The sequence below is a fragment of the Oncorhynchus gorbuscha genome, unplaced genomic scaffold, assembly GCF_021184085.1.
Source record: "Oncorhynchus gorbuscha isolate QuinsamMale2020 ecotype Even-year unplaced genomic scaffold, OgorEven_v1.0 Un_scaffold_167:::fragment_4:::debris, whole genome shotgun sequence".
Classification (NCBI taxonomy): Eukaryota; Metazoa; Chordata; class Actinopteri; order Salmoniformes; family Salmonidae; genus Oncorhynchus; species Oncorhynchus gorbuscha.
In genome coordinates, this window is record NW_025744846.1 from 132,116 (window position 1) to 153,467 (window position 21,352).

Sequence of the window (21,352 nt, forward strand, 5' to 3'; positions counted from 1 at the left end):
AATAACAAAACAATAAATTAACTAATTTAGCTTAGTCTTTGTTTGATACCAGTGTGAAATAAAACACCATCCCATACCAGACTTGCACTATAATTTAGGTGCAGAATTCCTACTAGTATAAGCAGGTGATTGGGTAAGAAGCTTCCTGCTTCAAATAAACAATGGAAACAATGTGACCAGTAGATGAGGTGTTAACTGACTGGCATACCTGTAAATTACCTACATTATCCTTTTGATGATGGGTAGGCTGCAGACTTTATATTTAAATCAGCCCAAGGCCAGCCTTATGTGTCAAAACGTGCATCAGGTCAAGCGTTTTGGCTAGACAACACATTTATTTTACATTTTGAGGCAGTACCCTAGTAAGCTGATGCTGCTATTGGTTAGTATAACCCCAATTATGCCTATAGCCTATCAACATGGAGGTTAAAGGATCTAGTGAATAGACTGGACCCTGGTTTTATGGACATTGCTTTTCCTGTACAGTGCAATTTGTACAGTAAGACTTTTTTTAAACATTAAATTTCAAAATTGCATCCTTGAACAATCGCACCAGTAAATTAACAAGAATCATACCATCAAAGTAATGATTTATTTTTCTATAGTGTCATTTACATTTTTTACCAGTAGGCTACTATGTGTTTCCATGACCGAGCAACCGCACAGAAGCCTAAGATTACCATGCACAATGCCAAGCTGGAATTGTATAAGGCTCGCCGGCATTGGACTCTAGAGCAGTGGAAACTCATTCCTTGGAGTGATGAATCACGATTCAACATCTGTCAGTCCGACGGACAACTCTGGGTTTGGCGGATGCCAGGAGAACGCTACCAGCCCGAATGCAGTGCCAACTGTAAAGATTGGTGGAGGAGGAATAATGGTCTGGGGCTGTTTTTCATGGTTCGGGCTAGGCCCCTTAGTTCCAGTAAAGGGAAATCTTAACGCTACAACATACTATGACATTCTAGACAATTTTGTGCTTCCAACTTTGTGGCAACAGTTTGGGGAAGGCCCTTTCCTGTTTCAGCATGTCAATGCCCCTGTGTACAAACACAATTTGTTGAGATTGGTGTGGAAGAACTTGACTGGCCTGCACAGAGCCCTGATTTCAACCTCATCAAACACCTTTGGGATGAATTGGAATGCCGAATGCGAGCCAGCCATAATCACCCAACATCAGTGCTCGACCTCATGAATGCTCGTGTCTGAATTGAAGCAAGTCCCTGCAGCAATGTTCCAACGTCTAGTAGCTTTCCCAGACGAGTAAATCATTATAGCGGCAAAGGGGGGACCAACTCCATATTAATGCCCATGATTTTGGAATGAGATGTTGGACGAGCAGGTGTCCACATACTTTTGGTCATGTCGTGTATCAAAAGGACAAAATGGTTCCTAATTTATTAACAGATTTGATCACATTGTTTTAGTACATAAAGGAACAGCTACAACCTGATTATGCCCAATGATGTTATGGGGTGTTATATATTATAAAAAAAGAGGGTATAGGACATAGGAAAAAAACAAATTCAGAGGGGAGATATAGTTACATTTCAATAAAATGACCGTGTTTTGGCTATGCCAGCACACCAAACAACAGGTCTGTATCATCTGAGAATGTTAGCATACCCAGATGCTCAACTGAGGGGCTTAGTAATAAAACCAAAAACCTCTTACTCCAAGACACTTCACATGATAATTATAATTCAGTATGTCAGCTAAAAAATGGTTCCCAGATAACCCCATGTGTACATCTCAAGCTACACTGCTACGATTTCTCCCCGTTGTGGACACTCCTATGTCTGATAAGGTTAGTCAGGAAGGAGAAGCTCTTGTAACATAGTTTGCACTTGAAGGGCTTCTCATTGGTGTGAACGGTCTGGTGCCTCTTCACATAGTTTGCCTCAGCGAAGCGCTTTCCACAGGTTGGGCAGGCGTACGGCTTGTCGGCGTCCGACCTTATGCTCGGCCTCCCACGTTGTGATCCAATGACACCAGAGGAGGTAGAAGCAGGAGCCACCACCGTCAGGTGGTTAGTCTTTGAGCTCCCTCCTTGACCTATAAACATTGTTTGGGTGTTGTTGGGATTGTGTGCTGTGTTATAGGCTAGGTACCTCTCGTGGTGAATGCCCATCCTGACCCTGTCTGTATTGGTGGGGTAACCATGAGGTAACTGAGGAAGGCTAGACCCAGGACCAGGCTTTCTATGAACCAGGTCACCAGGCATTAGATGAGACCCTGAGGGAGAAGACAGAGTTCCTGTTAGACTCCCACCAGGGGGGTCTCCCACCACTCTCTCTGAAGGCTGAAGCCCAGGGTGACCTGCTCTGTTCATCATAGATACTGTGGTGTTTGTATCATAGGAACAGGAGGGTCCATCTCTATCAGCCCCAGGCCCTGCTTCATCCCTGCACTGAGACTGTGAAGAGAAGGGTCTGGGCTGCAAACTGGATCCCTGACTGGAGCCTCTGTCTCTCTGATGACCACCAGGGCTGAGGTTGTTCAGTCCACCTGTCCACTGGTTGTGTTCTGTGTGGTGGTGGAGTCTCTGTCCCGCGTGGTTTGGTCCTGGTTCCGACTCAGGAATGAAGAGCGACGGCTCCTGATCCAGCATTCTTATCCGTGACCAGGGTTTGTGACGAGATGATTTAGACGTCCAGTCTCTCCCTCCAGCAACCCTGGATATCAGCAGGTCCTCATGGACTGCAGACTGTAATAACAAATTGAACAGGAAAGTATAAAGGTTTATATAAGAAACTCTTTGTTGTACACACAGAAACATGACATTAAAATGTTTTAACCACAGTCAAGCCCATCTCTAACACTGATTCAAGTACCCAACAATATAGAGCGATTGGAGAGTATTATAAAAACATTCCCACGTGTTGATTCCAGAATTAAATACATTTTGGTTCGACTGAGATAAGGGAAGTCCACGCAATGACACAAAAATAACAAGGGGGTCAGCACAGTCAATTTTGTATTTAATTTCAATAAAATGGTCAAACACTCACATAACGTGAAGTACAGTACATTTATTGCACAAAATGATACGTGACAAGTACAAAAACTTCACTTCTCACTATGGTAACACCCTTTCTGTAAATCTGGTACGCTCACTTTGATAAAATGTATTTTAGAATACTTTGGAAAAGGTTCAACATTACATTACACACATCTTCACTACTTCATGTCAAGTAAACATGAATTAAGGCACTATAATTTCCTCATTATAAAACACCAGCATCAAACTACAAGACATAGTTGTCACTTTTCATCAGTTAAGCATTTTTACAGACACCATCAGCATATTATCTACTCTGCCTCATCATACTCATTCTTTCCTCAGTTCACCTCATCCACTTCCCTACTACATTCAAAACCAGCAGAATGAATTACAAACTAACTAGTACTACATGTGCATTTTCTGCTGGTGCATCCTGAGATAGCTCCTCTTTGAGAATCTCTTCCCTCAGTGGTTACAGGTGCTCTCCCATGTGGACCTTCAGGTGCATCTTCAGCTGGTCCTGGCGTGAGAACCTCTTCTCACACTGGGGGCAGCTATAGGGTTTCTCCCCTGTGTGGACCCTCTTGTGCCTCTTCAGGTGGTGCTGGTGGGAGAACCTCTTCTCACACAGGTGGCAGCCAAAAGGTTTCTCCCCTGTGTGCATCCTCTGGTGGATCTCCATCTGTTTGGGGAAATTGAAGGATTTCCCACAGAATGAACACGGGAAGCGCTTCTCTTTGCCACCGGATCTACTGATAGTGTTACTACTACTATCATGTGTCAATGGGCTTGTGTAGCCATTAAGTGTTGTGACACAGGCATTGTCTGAGGTCTGGTTTAACATTAGAAGAGTGTGAGGAGGACGAAGGCCAGGGAGTGTCTGTGTCGTTGCAGGGTCCATGTTCCAGTTGATAGATCCTATAGAAGGCAGGATGAAGGCAGCATCTGTTAGGGGATTAACCTGAGGCGCCATCAGTCTCTCTGAATCACAACTATAGGAGCAGGACGGAACATCGCTAGCCGAGTCAGTGTCTGTTCTCTCCAGCCTCATACCAACACCACCCCGTCCATGCAGATCAAATCTACGCCTCGCCCTGGTCTCAGCCAGTCTGTTGTCCTGGAGACTAAGTTCAGTTGTTGTTTTGTGTTCAACTGTCTGTTTCTGGTTGTGGTTAACAGTGTTGTTCCCCAGCCCAGAGTTGAGGACGCTGTCCCATCCACTGACCTCCACTATATCGCCCCTGGTCCTGTCTTGCTGAGTAATGTTGTCCCCCAGGCCCTTGGCTGCGCCCGTCTGGGTCTGGGAATGCAATATGGCTGCCCAGTCTCCTCTGTTAGCCTCCAGCCAACCACCTGCAGGAAGAGGTTACAAAATAGACTTTACAAACATGGCAGAGAAAACTATTTTTGGGGGGTCAATTACCTGGTCAAGATCATACATCATAATATGTGTTTTTGTATGTAAACATAAACTGTTCTGATCTCATTTTATTTTAATGTTTTTATTTCACCTTTATTTAACCAGGTAGGCTAGTTGAGAACAAGTTCTCATTTGCAACTGCGACCTGGCCATGATAAAGCATAGCAGTGTGAACAGACAACAGAGTTACACATGGAGTAAACAATTAACAAGTCAATAACACAGTAGAAAAAAAGAGAGTCTATATACATTGTGTGCAAAAGGCATGAGGAGGTAGGCGAATAATTACAATTTTGCAGATTAACGATCAGATGGTCATGTACAGGTAGAGATATTGGTGTGTAAAAGAGCAGAAAAGTAAATAAATATAAACAGTATGGGGAAGAGGTAGGTAAAATTGGGTGGGCTATTTACCGATAGACTATGTACAGCTGCAGCGATCGGTTAGCTGCTCAGATAGCAAATGTTTGAAGTTGGTGAGGGAGATAACGAACAAATTATAATAGCCAGGTGCATCACTATTCACATTGAAGATCTATTACTGTATGGAGGCTATATGTATTACTATTCCCATTGAAGATTATTACTGTATGGAGGCTATATGTATTACTATTCCCATTGAAGATTATTACTGTATGGAGGCTATATGTATTACTATTCCCATTGAAGCTTATTACTGTATGGAGGCTATATGTATTACTATTCCCATTGAAGATTATTACTGTATGGAGGCTATATTTATTACTATTCCCATTGAAGATTATTACTGTATGGAGGCTATATGTATCACTATTCCCATTGAAGATTATTACTGTATGGAGGCTATATGTATTTCTCCCTTACCTTGCTCCCCCATCTTTACTCCACTCAGCAGGTCAATGCTCTCTGGTTCGTCTTCTATTGTCTCCTCTTTGACTAGTAGCAGATCAGGCTTCCCATCCTCCATGTCTACTAACTAAGAGATACAGAGAGAGGATGTTGGATCCATAAATCTGATATGAGCATCTTCTGATTGGGCAATTACTATGATTACTATGAGTACTATGCAAACATGTTAGTTGATTTGATACTATGCAAACGTGCCGATCTAATATCTTTCCATATAATCTTAGTCATTATGATTTAAAAGGTAAAACTGATCCTAGATCAGCACTCTGAGAGGCTTTGTGGATATGGGCCCTGACCTAATGCAATGCAGACAGTTGTTTACAGTGGGCTCACCTCAGTGAGACTGTGTGTGGTCCTGTGCTGCTCAGCTGATTCCTCTGTGGGTTCAGGAGGAGGTGTAGTCTGGTTGTCCTCCATGACCATGTTCCCCTCAGTGCTCCCCAGACCCTCCTCCTTCACCAGCAGCACCTCTGGACCCTCCTCCTCCTGAAAGAGAGCCATGATACAGATTACACAGACATACACTCCCTCGGGTACATACACACAGATAATAAAACACACTTTCAACATGGAGTGTTTACCTATCCCCACTATGTTTGAGTCCTATACTGTAGTTACAGAATGGACTTCATTGTTGTTAAACCCATCATGGTGGACATAAATACACTACCATTCAAAAGTTTGGGGTCACTTAGAAATGTCCTTGTTTTAGAATAAAGCAATTTTTTTGTCCATTAAAATAACATCAAATTTATTAGAAATACAGTGTAGACATTGTTAATGTAGTAAATTACTATTGTAGATGAAAAAGGAAGATTTTTTATGGAATTTCAACATAGGCGTACAGAGGTCCATTATCAGCAACCATCACTCCTGTATTCCAATGGCACGTTGTGTCAGCTAATCCAAGTGTATCATTTTAAAAGGCTAATTGATCATTAGAAAACCCTTTTGCAAGTATGTTAGCACAGCTGAAATCTGTTGTTCTGATTAAAGAAGCAATAAAACTGGCCTTCTTTAGACTAGTTGAGTATCTGGAGCATCAGCATTTGTGGGTTCGATTACAGGCTCAAAATGGCCAGAAGCAAAGTACTTTCTTTTGAAACTTGTCAGTCTATTCTTGTTCTGAGAAATAAAGGTTATTCCACGTGTATAATTGCCAAGAAACTAAAGATCTCATACAGCGCTGTGTATTACTCCCTTCACAGAACAGCGCAAACTGGCTCTAACCAGAATAGAAAGAGAAGTGGGAGGGCCCCGGTAAACAACCGAGCAAGAGGACAAGTACATTAGAGTGTATAGTTTGAGAAACAGACCCCTCACAAGTCCTCAACTGGCAGCTTCATTAAATAGTACCTGCAAAACACCAGTCTCAACATCAACAGTGAAGAGGCGACTCCAGGATGCTGGCCTTCTAGGCAGAGTTCCTCTGTCCAGTGACTGTGTTCTTTTGCCCATCTTAATCTTTTCTTTTTATTGGCCAGTCTGAGATATTTTTTAATATATATATATATTTTTTCTTTGCAACTCTGCCTAGAAGGCCAGCATCCCGGAGTTGCCTCTTCACTGTTGACGTTGAGACTGGTGTTTTGAGCTGTCTGGTGTATGCAGAATAAGGTGAGATCAGATGTGATGTATACTGAAGAGAGTCTCAATGAAAGTCTTAGAATGAAAAGTCCCATTTTGTGTTTATTAACCATCCATATGAAAATCACACATACACAGCTCAACAAAAAATCTGCATGAACTTGATAAACTACATACATTTTCTCATTAAAAAGTGTATTGGGGGAAAATAAATGAAGCAAAAAAATTAAGTTGTTGAATGGAAGTAATGAAACAGGCATTGTGAACATCTTATAGGCTACACAGTACAATGTTGAACAGTCATTTTATGATTATAAACTGAACAAAAAAATAAAAAAGCACCATGCAACTATTTCAACGATTTCACTGAGTTACAGTTAACATAAGGAAATCAGCCTATTGAAATAAATGCATTATGCCCTAATCTATGGATTTCAAATGAATGGGGTGCCAGGGGAGCCAGGCCCAGACAGTCAGACTGACTTTTACCCAACAAAAGGGCTTTATTACAGACAGAAATACTCCGTTTCATCAGCTTTCCGGATACCCGGTCTCAGACGATCACGCAGATTAATTAGCCGGATGTGGAGGTCCTGGGCTGGCATGGTTACACATGGTCTGTGGTTGTTTTTATATTACCTTTATTTTACTAGTTAAGAACAAATACTTATGTTCAATGACGGCCTGGGAACAGTGGGTTAACTGCCTGTTCAGGGGCAGAACGACAGATTTGTACCTTGTCAGCTCGAGGATTTGAACTTGCAACCTTCCACTTAGTCCAACGCTCTAACCACTAGGCTACCCTGCCGCTACCCTGAGGCCAGTTGTACTGCCAAATTCTCTAAAACGACATTCGAGCCAGCTTATGGTAGAGAAATGAACATTCAATTCCCTGTTGGACATTCCTGCAGTCAGCATGCCAATGCACAAGGTGCACATTTGTAATGATCATGCCGTTTAAATCAGCTTCTTGATTTTATTTTACCTTTTATTTAATTAGGCAAGTCATTTAAGAAGAAAAAAATCTTATTTACAGTAGTGACGGCCTACCGGGAAACAGTGGGTTAACTGCCTTGTTCAGGAGCAGAACGACAACTGTTTTACCTTGTCAGCTCAGGGATTCGATTCAGCAACCTTTCGGTTACTGGCCCAACGCTCTAACCATTTGCCATACCTGCCAAGTGGATGGATTATCTTGGCCAAGGAGGAACGTTCACTAACTAAATAAACTAACTAGATTTTTGTGCGTATGGAACTTTTCTGGGATCTTTTATTTCAGCTCATGAAACATGGGACCAACACTTTCCATGTTGCGTTTATATTTTTGTTCAGTATATATGCCTTATCACACAATGTCTGGATGCAATATTCTAAAGTCAAATCTGTTACTCTCGTTATTCCAAATGCATCTGTGGCTCTTTTATGCTGACAACAATGACAATCTGTCTTTACTGCAGGGCTTGATCTAAACATCAAAAGCTATTGAGTGGAATGGTTACTTTCTATTTTAAGGAGTGGAATGTTTTTTCTGTTGGTGTATCTTGAGGTAGCTCCTCTCTGAGAACCTCTTCCCACACTGCGTACAGGCAAACAACCTCTCTCCCGTGTGGACCTTCAGGTGCATCTTCAGCTGGTGCTGGCGGGAGAACCTTTTCTCACACTGGGGGCAGCTGTAGGGTTTCTCCCCTGTGTGGACTCTCTGGTGCCTCTTCAGGTTGCCAGCCTGGGCGAAGCGCATATCACATTGGGTACAGCTGAAGGGTTTCACCCCTGTGTGGACCCTCTGGTGGACCTCAACCTTCTGGGGGCAGCTGAAGCCTTTGTTACAGAACATGCAGAGGAACCGTTTCTCTTTACTATTGCCTGATGTGGCTCCCCCTCCCGGAGCCTCATCGTTTGAATTCAATACCTGATCAAAAAGTACACGGCCATGTGAATCAGCAGATGCCATCGACGTTGACACTGGGTCGCGATCCCAGAACATGTGCACAGGGGAGTGGGTCACAACATTTGTATTTGTCTCTAAGCTTCCCCTGTAATCCAAGAAACCTCTGCCTTGTGACTGTCCTTCTACTTGGTGACAATCTGCATTCCATGTGGGAGGAGCGTCGCCCTCCACTTTCACCTCATCAACCACTACAACCTCCCCTTTCTTATCTAGGCACGCTTCGGCGTATACACTACTACTGTATTGGTTCCAGTCCCCTTTAGACAGATCAGTCTGTGTCTCTAAACCAAAGGGCATGTTGCCAGGGTCCACCTCTGTATTGTAAGAACAAGACAGATCATCAACACCAGTGTCTAATGTGCCACCATCTCCACGGGAATGAACTGTCCTCTGGCTCTGGTGAAATACCGGTAAGTATTCCGAGACAGGAGCAGGAGGACAGACCAGTCTTCCCAGCACCCGTCTCTCTGGGTCTGCTCTGTGGTCGGATCCTGTATTTAAGAGCCTGTGTTTTACAGTTAAAGTCTCTGTGTCGGTCTCTGACTTGATGACGGCGTTCGGCGCTCCACTGACCTCCGTGATGCTGCGTTGAGTCTTGGCCTGGGGCACGGCGGCAGTTGCGGTGTCCTCTGTGGCTATAGGGGGCGATCCAGTCTGGATGTCTCTGCTGTGCCGTGGGTCCTCCTCTCCTTCAAACGTCTCCTGCTTAACCCCAGGACATGCAGCCTCTGCATCTGCAGACTGACACAAAAAGAGGAGGTTATTGAATTGGATAACAGGGAAGTAGGTAAGTCTCACAAGTAGGGCTGTTGCGGTGAGCATATTACCGCCACACCGGTGGTTACGAGTCACAGGCAGTCACAGGCAGTCCAATAGGTTTCTCCAAGCTCCAATGCTGCCGATGGTCATTAGTAGAATACCAAACTTGCTAACTGCCTGGTACTCAGCACTCTATTGTCCCTCTAATCACTCTGACACTAATGCAAATGTAATTGGAAATCTAAATCAAACACGTCATGAGAGCCCATGAGCTCATGTTGCGCAACATTTCTATAGGCTATGCAACTGCGCGGAAAAAAACAGAGCGATGGCCTCTATTAAAAAGAGGATCCCATCAGCTTTTGATTGGCTAGGCCTACTATATTTAATTCAAGTTTCCTAATATTAAGCACATTGTTTATCTTTACAACAGGAGTATAATCTACCTGGCTGGCATGAAAATGAACCACGGGAAAATCGTCCTCCATTCGCTGTTTAAGTGCATAGATGAAATGTATTTTTCCAGCTGCCCCTGTTGAGACAGGTGCATGATAATGGTCCATTCTAAATCAGAACACATTTCACACAGAGTGCCTTTGGAAAGTATTCAGAGCCTTTGACTTTTTCCACATTTTAGGTTACAGCCTTATTCTAAAATTGATGAAACATTATTCCCTCGTTAACCTACACACAATAGACCCATAATGACAAAGCAAAAATAGATTTTTAGAAATGAATGCTAATTTACAAAAAAATAAAACACGGAAATATCACATTTACATAAGGTCAGACCCTTTACTCAGTACTTTGTTAAAGTACCTTTAGCAGTGATTACAGCATAGACTCTTCTTAGATATGACGCTACAAGTTTGGCACACCTGTATTTAAGGAGTTTCTCCCATTCTTCTCTGCAAATCCTCTCAAGCTCTGTCAGGTTGGATGGGGAGTGTTGATGCACATTTACTTTCAGGTCTCTCCAGAGATGTTCGATTGGGTTCAAGTCCGGGCTCTGGCTGGGCCACTCAAGGACATTGAGACTTGTTCTGAAGCCACTCCTGTGTTGTCTTGGCTGTGTGCTTGGGTTCGTTGTCCTGTTGGAAGGTGAAATTTCGCCCCCAGTCGGAGCGCTCTGGAGCAGGTATTCATTAAGCATCTCTGTACTTTGCTCCGTTCATCTTTGCCTTGATCCTGACTGGTCCCCCAGTCCCTGCTGCTGAAAAACATCCCCACAGCATGATGCAGCCAAACCCATGCACCATAGGGATGGTGCCAGGTTTCCTCCAGACTTGGCAATCAGGCCATAGAGTTCAGCCACTGTGTTCTTGGGGACTTTCAAAGCTGCAGAATTGTTTTGGTACCCTTCCCCAGATCTGTGCCTCGACACAATCCTGTCTCTGAGCTCTACGGGCAATTCCTTCGACCTCATTGCTTGGTTTTTGCTCTGATATGCACTGTTAAGTGGAGGACCTTATATAGACAGGTGTGTACTTTTCCAAATCATGTCCAATCAATTGAATTTACCACAGGTGGACTCCAATCAAGTTGAAGAAACAACTCAAGGATGATCAATGGAAACAGAATGCAACTGAGCTCAATTTCAAGTCTCATAGCAAAGGATCTGAATACTTATGTAAATTAGGTATCTGTGTTTTATTTTAAATACATTTGCAAAAAATTCTAAAAACCTGTTTTCACTTTGTCACTATGGGGTAATGTGTGTAGGTTGCTGATGATGTTGTATTGATTGGATTCAGTTTAGAATAAGGCTAAAGTAACAACATTTTGACAAATTCAAGTGGTCTGAATACTTTCCAAATGCACTGTATATTATTTAGTATACCTAAAGATGAGATAAAACCAAAAATAGTGGGATGGGGATATTAGCCTATCACATCTGAATTATATTATCACTTGTGAATGATGCCCAGCATAAGGCAAGAAACAATGTTTTTCTTGAATTACTTTTTCTAATCATTGTCGCACAACTCATGTTTTATTTATTTTTCACCCCAATTTCGTGGTATCCAAGTAGTAGTAGTTACAGTCTTGTTTCATCGCTGCAACTCCCGTAAGGACTCGGGAGAGGCGAAGGTCGAGAGCCACGCGTCCTCCGAAACACAACCCAACCAAGCCACAGTGCTTCTTGACACAATGCACATCCAACCCGGAAGCCTGCCGCACCAATATGTCGGAGGAAACACCGAACACCTGGCGACCTGGTCAGCGTATCACGAGTGCCAAATAACGTCTTAAAATGAAGCACATTAATCTGCTTAAGCAGCGTGTGAGTTTCAAGTTTGGGGAAGATCATTTTCACCATCAAAATGCACCTTTATAATAAAAGCATTGTCGCATTTGCGGTCACTTTTGATAATGGTGTTTCCCGCTAATGGAACATTTGCGCTTATAGCCTGCTGCAGTGTGCGCATTGCTGCGCTTATGTGAAGAAATAGTCTAATAGTTTATCAACATTTAAAGCTGTTACGTCAGCCACATTGTGTAAAAAAGTATTTTATTGCTAGTGGTTGTATTAATCTATCGCATCCCACAACTGTCCCAGACTAGGTTTGGAATATTTATTTCTCGCACAGAATATGTCAATTTTTGCACTATTGGTGATAGTAGATTGACATAGGCTAGTGCTTTTGCTGTTCATTAGGCCTGTTTATCTTGTTGGCTGACAAAGTAAATGTGGACCGTTCTTCCAAAATATTTAATATGCACCTTGGAATTGGATAAGAATGGACGCAGTTGCGTTCACGATGTCGGTCTTCATTTGTAGTCTATGACAAAGACCCAATCACGTGTTTGGAGAGCCATGCGAGTTAGAGGTGCTTCGGATCGCGCAGCACTCAATATGAAGGGCACAACGCAGCACTCCAGGCCAAGGGCACAACCGCCACTGGCCTCAAAGGGTATGGATTTTTATCAAGGATGCATTATGGCCACACAAAGGGGATGCTGCGGTGAAATGAGAGACTGATCAAGTGTGTACTGCGCAAAAAAACTAAGTAGAGCTCATGCCTTTCAAGCGACATAAAAAAAACAATTTAGTCGCATCATGCAGCCTTACAATGTATTACAATTCAAAACACATAGGCCAACGTTTGTAGAACAACTAAAGTTATATTAATAACTCTAAATTAAGAATATAGGATTACTTACTTATTTGTTAACCGCTCAACACAGAATAGCCGCATGTGCGCACTCCATCAAATAGTTGAGAAAATATCCATTCGATTTTATTCAGCTTTGTTCAATTGTATTGTTCATACTATAAAACGGTGCCACGGAATCCTAAGCAAATCTTGTCTGCTAAATGAACTAGTGTAGCCCACAGCCATTTGGCATAGCCAGATCAGGGCCTAACATAAGGACAACTCCGAGTATGCTATTCTGTTCTTGTGAAATAGACAACATGTTCTTCATATCATGCTTCTTTAGACCTGTCTAAAATACATAGATTTATTGTGAAGGTGTAAGCTATATTACATGGATGTATTAGACTTTTTAAATGTAGATGTTCCAAAGGTCTGCATCAGTGGCTTGTAGGCTTTGTGTGGAAGCCAGGTTTGCTTGACAATCACTGGCTGATGAAATTTCGTGACCGCCATAGCCCTACTCACAAGCTCCCCTATGGCAGATAAATAATGATGTACTTGTAAGCAAATTAATAGCTGTAGGTATAGGTGCCTGAGCAATGGAGCAGCTGCACCCCCACTTTCAAAATAGGGGTGCAAACTGATGTTTTTGCGCACCCACTTTTATACCAGAAAATGAATGTTGTTTTCAATGATTAGTAACGTTTTGAGCTAGTCTTGAGCTAGTCAAGACGGAGCTGCTCTTCCTCCCGGGGAAGGACTGCCCGTTCCATGATCTCGCCATCACGGTTGACAACTCCATTGTGTCCTCCTCCCTGAGCGCTAAGAACCTTGGCGTGATCCTGGACAACACCCTGTCGTTCTCAACTAACATCAAGGCGGTGGCCCGTTCCTGTAGGTTCATGCTCTACAACATCCGCAGAGTACGACCCTGCCTCACACAGGAAGCGGCGCAGGTCCTAATCCAGGCACTTGTCATCTCCCGTCTGGATTACTGCAACTCGCTGTTGGCTGGGCTCCCTGCCTGTGCCATTAAACCCCTACAACTCATCCAGAACGCCGCAGCCCGTCTGGTGTTCAACCTTCCCAAGTTCTCTCACGTCACCCCGCTCCTCCACTCTCTCCACTGGCTTCCAGTTGAAGCTCGCATCCGCTACAAGACCATGGTGCTTGCCTACGGAGCTGTGAGGGGAACGGCACCTCAGTACCTCCAGGCTCTGATCAGGCCCTACACACAAACAAGGGCACTGCGTTCATCCACCTCTGGCCTGCTCGCCTCCCTACCACTGAGGAAGTACAGTTCCCGCTCAGCCCAGTCAAAACTGTTCGCTGCTCTGGCCCCCCAATGGTGGAACAAACTCCCTCACGACACCAGGACAGCGGAGTCAATCACCACCTTCCGGAGACACCTGAAACCCCACCTCTTTAAGGAATACCTAGGATAGGATAAAGTAATCCTTCTCACCCCCCTTAAAAGATTTAGATGCACTATTGTAAAGTGGCTGTTCCACTGGATGTCATAAGGTGAATGCACCAATTTGTAAGTCGCTCTGGATAAGAGCGTCTGCTAAATGACTTAAATGTAAATGTAAATGTCTATTAAAATAGATATACTAAATATACAAACGTATGTGGACACCCCTTCAAATGAGTGGATTCGGACAATTCAGCCACACCCGTAGCTTACCGGTGTTTAAAATGGAGCACATTGCCATGCAATCTCCATAGACAAACATTGGCAGCAAAATGGCCCTACTGAAGAGCTCAGTGACTTTCAACGTGGCACCTTTCCAACAAGTCAGTTTGTCAAATTTCTGCCCTGCTGCCCCAGTCAACTTTAAGTCCTGTTATTGTGAAATGGAAATGTCTAGGAGCAACAATAGCTCAGCTGCAAAGTGGTAGGCCACACAAGCTTACAGAACGGGACCACCGAGTGCTGAAGGGCAAAAAAATTGTCTGTCCTCGGTTGCAACACTCACTACCGAGTTCCAAACTGCCCCTGGAAGCAACGTCAGCATAAGAACTGTTTGTCGGAGCTTAATGAAATGGGTTTCCATGGCCGAGCAGCCGAACACAAGCCTAAGATCACCATGCACAATGCCAAGCGTCGGCTGGAGTGGTGTAAAGCTCGCCGCCATTGGACTCTGGAGCAGTGGAAACTCGTTCTCTGGAGTGATGAATCATGCTTCACCATCTGGTAGTCTGATGGATATATCTGTGTTTGGCGGATGCCAGGAGAACACTACATGGCCCAATGCATAGTGCCAACTGTAAAGTTTGGTGGAGGAGGAATAATCGTGTGGGGCTGTTTTTCATGGTTCGGGCTAGGCCCCTTAGTTCCAGTGAAGGGAAATATTAACGCTACAGCATACAATGACATTCTAGATGATTCTGTGCTTCCAGCTTTGTGGCAACAGTTTGGGGAAGGCCCTTTCCTGTTTCAGCATGACAATGTCCCCATGCACAAAGCGAGGTCCATACAGAAATGGTTTGTAGGACTGGCCTGCAGAGAGCCCTGACCTCAACCCCATCTAACACATTTAGGATGAATTACAACGCTGACAGCAAGCAAGGCCTAATCACCCAACATCAGTGTCCAACCTCACTAATGCTCATGGCTGAATAGAAGCAAGTCCCTGTAGCAATGTTCCAACATCAAGTGGAAAGCCTTCCCAGAAGAGTGGAGGCTGTTAAAGCAGCAAAGGGGGGGACCAACACCCTATTAATGTCCATGATTTTGGAATGAGATGTTCGACAAGCAGGTGTCCACATACCTTTGGCTATGTAGTTCATGTCCATGTTATATATATAGGACATAATAGCTCACAGATGGCATTTTGCACCCCCCCCCTACCGTCGACTCAAGGTGAATGGTTTTGATCACTAAAGTTTTTGCTTTGTTTCCACGTGCCACTGTTTTGGTTCAGTGCAGTTAAAAAGCACTAGTTGCACCACTGGTGTTTAACATAAAGGAATCTGCAAAAGAAAATTGTTTATCTATTTTGTTGTGCTGTTGTATCGTTGTTAGAGTAGGAGGCTACTAGTATGCAGTCTGTATATTTAGTACATTTCTTTTCGTATGAAATAGCATTTATGAATGAAAAGGTGATGTCATCTTTTTTGTCACAAATAATGCAAATTTAATGTGCAATTTGACAATGTTTTTTATTAACCTGCCAAGTACAACATTTAAATCCTTATTGAGTAAAACAATATAATTCCTCCCATTTTTGATATCATTATCATTCTTTATCCTTGACAGTTTGGCCTGTCAATCGATCACGGTGGGTGGGATTGTCAGGGGAGGAGCAGAATATTTGAATGTCACAGGCATATTTAGGTTTCAGATCTATCAATTCATTATTAGGGATGGGATTTTCAGGGAAGGGGGAAGATGAGTACTCTAGTAATTAAAACAGATTTTCAATATAAAACCTAAGAAAATGTTCTGTTCATATGTATTCCCCCTGTTAAGAAACAAAGTAGAATGGCAGGAAAATTGTTTTTAAAAATGCTAAGAATTTCTTGGAGAGATCCCCCAGACACCAAAGCTTTTGCACTGTCACTTTCAGAAAAAGTCAGGCGCCCATGGCTGAGGGGAGCATTTCTGAAATAAACGGGCCAAGTTGGATTATCTGTCATTTTTTATGTCACACTATGACACTAACCTCTATCACGATAACCTGCTGAGTTGAGGTTCCACTCCCCTCATGTGGAGCTACGGGTTGGTCATCTCTCCACGCTGGTTTCACAAAGCTCCTGTGGCTTCCAGTGAGTTGTCCTTCACCTGAGAGAGTGATTGAGGAAAAAGGAGTGGTTAAGTTAGGTACGGTCAATGCTCAAAGCTATATTGTACACAGTCTACAATTGGCAAAGATGTAAGGAAACACCTCATAACTTCTTGATACACTATTTATTGATTGACTTACTATGTTCCATGCTCACATTCTGTTCAGTATGACAATAGGACATTAAGTAAATCAATAATCTTGTTAGAATATTATATTGTGTCTTTGTGCAATAATAAAAGTGTTCTTAATTGACCTGCCTGATAAAATAAATAAAAATGTGCAAGATAGCCAAGTAATCAGGGGAAGTGACCAGAAACTGACCAAGACCCAATTCTGGGTAACGCATCTGAACACGTGGTGAGGGTAACATAGCAACAGCCCCCGACTTCTGCAAAATCAAAATGTACCTCTTGTCATTCCTTTGTATCGGTCGAGGATCTTGACACTACTGGGACGAATGGCGAGGACGCGCTCCCGAGCCACCTTCAGTTCCAGTAGCTGTAGTTTCCTCCGCAATGCCCTGTTTTCTTTCTGGCTTTGAGACATTTCCAAACGAAACACTGCATAGTCGTCGTCTACGAGTTTACAAATCTCTGCCACAGCTGAATTTGCTAGAACCTCCATGATGGAGGCTATTTGAGTGTGAAAAACCATACAGTTAGCCATTGTTAGCAGCTACTAGCTAGCGTTATCGAGATAACATATATCAACCAAGTCGAACGCGAATTAAACAGTACATGGGGTACGTATGTGATGCTGTGCAGTTACATTAGTCATAGTCTGAGTTCCAGGGTGTTAATAAATGTCTAAATAAAACCGCTAACGTGGAAATGGTTCTTGGTTACAGGTCGCTTCCGTTTACACAGAAGATAAAGGATCTTATTGGGTGGCGTCATAGCTCAAAGGGTGTGGTTAAATAAATAAAAAATATGCGTACCCTGCTTTGAAATACGGTACTGCTTAAAATTGTAATTATGTTAAAAATATTTTTTTTTTGTGTTGGAGTGGTGTGAACATATACTGGTCGTTAACATTTACGCGAGTAGCTCATCCTCTAAGGAAATAGCAAGCTTCTTTAAACCTTTGATTGAGAAAAGTTTAAGGTGGGGTTTTAAGTGTTTTCTCAAATGTATGTTTTGGTCACAAATAAGATTAGGGATGTGCACGGTTATTCGAATATCCACAGTATGCGAATAGTTGTGAGTATAAATACATTAATTAAAACATCCGTCTGACAATGGGTGGGTATAATTTGTAGAACGTTCAACGGGAATGTGTTCCAAAAACTTCGTAATGTACAAGGTTGCCAACAAACAACACATACAGAGTAGATTTGCCAATTCACGTCGCAACTAGCTGCCGAATAGGAATCACATCACCACGTAGCTTATTCTTAATGTTTGTCCATAGGCTACCAGAGTGAGGACAGACATTTTTCGTAATAAACATGGTGAGTGAAAAATTAAATAGCAACTTTGTATGCATTGTTTGTTGGCAACCTTGTTTACGAAGAATTTGTAACAGAGTCCTGTTGTAACGTTGCACAAATTATACCCACCCTCTGACAATCATTTTAAATGATTCATTTAATAAAACAAACTTTTCAATGTAGTTATGACGTGCGCCCCGTAAAGACTAGTAGCCAACCGGTAGGCTTCACGTGTTGCTTGTTTATGTTGGCCAATCAAACTGGCAAATAGGCTCAATGTGTCTCAAGTACGTGACAGTTCACTACTGCAATGTACAATGGAATACAATTACGTAATTAAACGTTTTTGAAACTATTAGGAGTTGGCTACAACCAGCAACCAATAGGTAGACTGTTGTTTACAGAATGTTGAAGATAGCACCTCAATTAACCTACCTTGCCAAGCTGTCTAGGATACTCCAGGGAAGACAGGCACATATGGGTGGTGTTTGTTCTTCACTTGTTGCCCTTTTCTTGTGGCAACAGGTCACAAATCTTGCTCCCGTGATGGCACACTGTGGTATTTCACCCAATAGATATGAGAGTTTATCAAAATTGGGTTTGTTTTTGAATTCTTTGTGGATCTGTGTATTCTGAGGGAAATATGTGTCTCTAATATGGTCATACGTTTGGTAGGAGGTTAGGAAGTGCTACTCAGTTTCCACCTCATTTTGTGAGCAGTGTACACATAGTCTGTCTCTTCTTGAGAGCCAGGCCTGCCTACAGCGACCCTTCTCAATAGCAAGGCTATGCTCACTGAGTCTGTACATAGTCAAAGTTTTCCTTGTGTTTCGGTCAGTCACAGTGGTCAGGTATTCTGGCACTGTGTACTCTCTGTTTAGGGCCAAATAACATTCTAGTTTGCTTATTATTTCAAACCCCCATCTCTAACGACTACAGGATGAGTCAACAACATTACTTGGGTATGGGTTAACATAGGGTTTCCCAAACGTATGATATGTTACGAATTCCAATTTGTTGTCGCTAATGTTAGCTAGGCTAGGGATCAGGAGTTTTGTTAAAGGGTGAAGGGTTAGCTAAGTAGTTGCAAAGTAGCTCAAAAGTAGTATGTCGTTGTCTGTAATGAGATTCAAACACCCAACCTTTGGGTTGCTAATGTTTGTTTTATACTCCAACCTGTTTTTAGCCATAAGTGACCTTCTGTCTTATGTAACATACCAAATTAACATACTATATTGAACAAAAAATAAGAACGCAACATGTAAAGGGTTGGTTTCATGAGCTAAAAGAAAAGATCCCTGAAATGTTCTATATGCACAAAAAGCTTTTCTCTAATACGTTGTGTACAAATTTGTTTACATCCCTGTTAATGAGCATTTCTCCCGTTGCCAAGACAATCCATCCACCTAACAGGTGTGGCATATCAAGAAGCTGATTAAACAGCATGATCATTTCACAGGTGCACCTTGTTCTGGGGTCAATAAAAGGCTACTCTAAAATGTACAGTTTTGACACAAAACACTATGCCACAGATGTCTCAAGTTTTGAGGGAATGTGTAATTGGCATGCTGACTGCAGGAATGTCCACCAGAGCTGTTGCCAGAGAATTTAATGTTAATTTCTGTACGATAAGCCACCTTCAATGTCGTTTTAGAGCATTTGGCAGTACGTCCAACTGGCCAAACAACCGCAGACCACATGCAACCACGGTTGCCCAGGACCTCCACATCCGGCATATTCACCTGTGTGTCGTTTGAGATTAGACACCTGATGAAACTGAGGAGTATTTATGTCTTTAATAAAGCCCTTTTGTGGGGATAACACTTTTTTTAACCTATATTATTAAGATAACAAAGACTATGGAGGATTTTACGCACTTGCAAACTTCTGATTGGCTTGTCCTTGTGCCACAGTGGGTGGGCCAGTCTCCCAAGTGGGTGGGCCTATGCTGTCCTAGGCCCACCCATGGCTGCGCCCCTGCCCAGTCATGTGAATCCATGGATTAGGTCCTAATGAATTTATTTAAATTGACTGATTTCTTGATATGAACTGTAACTCATTGAAATTGTTGATTGTTGCGTTTACATTTTTGTTCAGTATAATTTGAGTGTCCCGGATTTATGTTTACTATGTTACGTCTAGTCTAAAGCTTTTAAATATTTTGGACATTATTTTTGTCCTGCTTCTGTGAAAAGTTTGGACACATGTGCCATGCCCATTGCATGAAAGGTGTCAATGATTGTAGGAAGCCTGTTTAGGAACATCAAGTTATTTAAAATGACTGCTTGTTTTTTGTTTATAATTTTGTTTTAAAAAAACATCTTCCACTTTCCCCTGTTGGACCAAACTGACAAATCACAGGAATTTTGATCGCTGTCCGTGGTTCTGAATCCGCTTGAAGGCTATATTAGCATGTTTATTTATTTACCTTTAATGTGGCAAGTCATTACTGGCCATATCAACGGCAATGGTAGGATATATATATATATATATATATCACATGCAAACTTTTCACAGGAGCTGGAAAAAGATCCCGTATAAAGAGAGAGGGGGAATGTCAACTCTCCTTTTTACTGCTCATATATATATATATATATATATGTATGTGTGTGTGTATTCTCTTTATACGGGATCTTTTTCCAGCTGGAAAAAGATCCCGTATAAAGAGAAAAAGCTGGAAAAAGATCCCGTATAAAGAGAGAGGGGGAATGTCAACTCTCCTTTTTACTGCTCATATATATATATATATATATGTATGTATGTATGTATGTATGTATGTATGTATGTATGTGTGTATGTGTGTGTGTATTCTCTTTATACGGGATCTTTTTCCAGCTCCTGTGAAAAGTTTGCATGTGCGTAAAATCCTCCATAGTCTTTGTTATCTTAATAATATATGCCAAAGGGGAGCAATTATGGTGCCTGTAACTATTTAGACAGCCTATTCAAAACAAGTTCCTGTTTCGTTTTATAAAAATTGGATTAGAATTATTCACTGTCTTTTCAGGTCCATGCCAATCAAAAATGGCACATGTAGAAATGACCCGAATTGCGGGCTGCAGTTGCACACTTCTACAATTTATCTTCTTAAAATCTAACATTAACCACACTGATAACCTTATGCCTAAACTTAAATTAAGACCAAAAATTAAAACAAAAGATTCTTGAATGTTTACGATATGGCCAATTTGGACTTTGTGGATGTAGTAACTATTGACAACCGGGGTCAAGCCGCGACACACCTACAACTTTATTAATCAAAACCCAGCCCTGTCACACCACCGCCAGCTACTACACCAATAATTCCAGTTGTGAAAATAGCAACATTTCTGATAAACAATCTTTCCGCCAGCACTAAGATTTGCCATTATGTTAGGTCTGAATCTCTGATGATCAGTATTTTTCAAGATGAGAATATATATTTT

The 21,352-nt window shown here is 42.3% G+C and overlaps 1 protein-coding gene across 3 annotated transcripts; it reads right to left on the reverse strand.

Moving 5' to 3' along the window:
- Positions 1-910: 910 nt before the first annotated feature.
- LOC124017141 (zinc finger protein 345-like) lies at positions 911-17,366 on the reverse strand. Of its 3 annotated transcripts, none has more exons than XM_046332537.1 (7): positions 16,906-17,366; positions 16,376-16,494; positions 9,421-9,588; positions 5,646-5,798; positions 5,268-5,379; positions 4,230-4,357; positions 911-2,707 (listed from the first exon to the last, which is right to left on the reverse strand). In XM_046332537.1, exons 1-7 carry the CDS (start codon positions 17,162-17,164, stop codon positions 1,766-1,768), a joined length of 1,881 nt encoding a protein of 626 aa, XP_046188493.1. In that variant the 5' UTR covers positions 17,165-17,366; the 3' UTR covers positions 911-1,765. The 3 variants fall into 3 exon arrangements, with proteins under 3 accessions (XP_046188493.1, XP_046188495.1, XP_046188494.1); XM_046332539.1 differs by lacking the exon at positions 911-2,707 and adding an exon at positions 2,961-3,686; XM_046332538.1 differs by lacking the exon at positions 911-2,707 and having other exon boundaries at positions 2,961-4,357.
- Between the last annotated feature and the right edge of the window lie 3,986 nt (positions 17,367-21,352).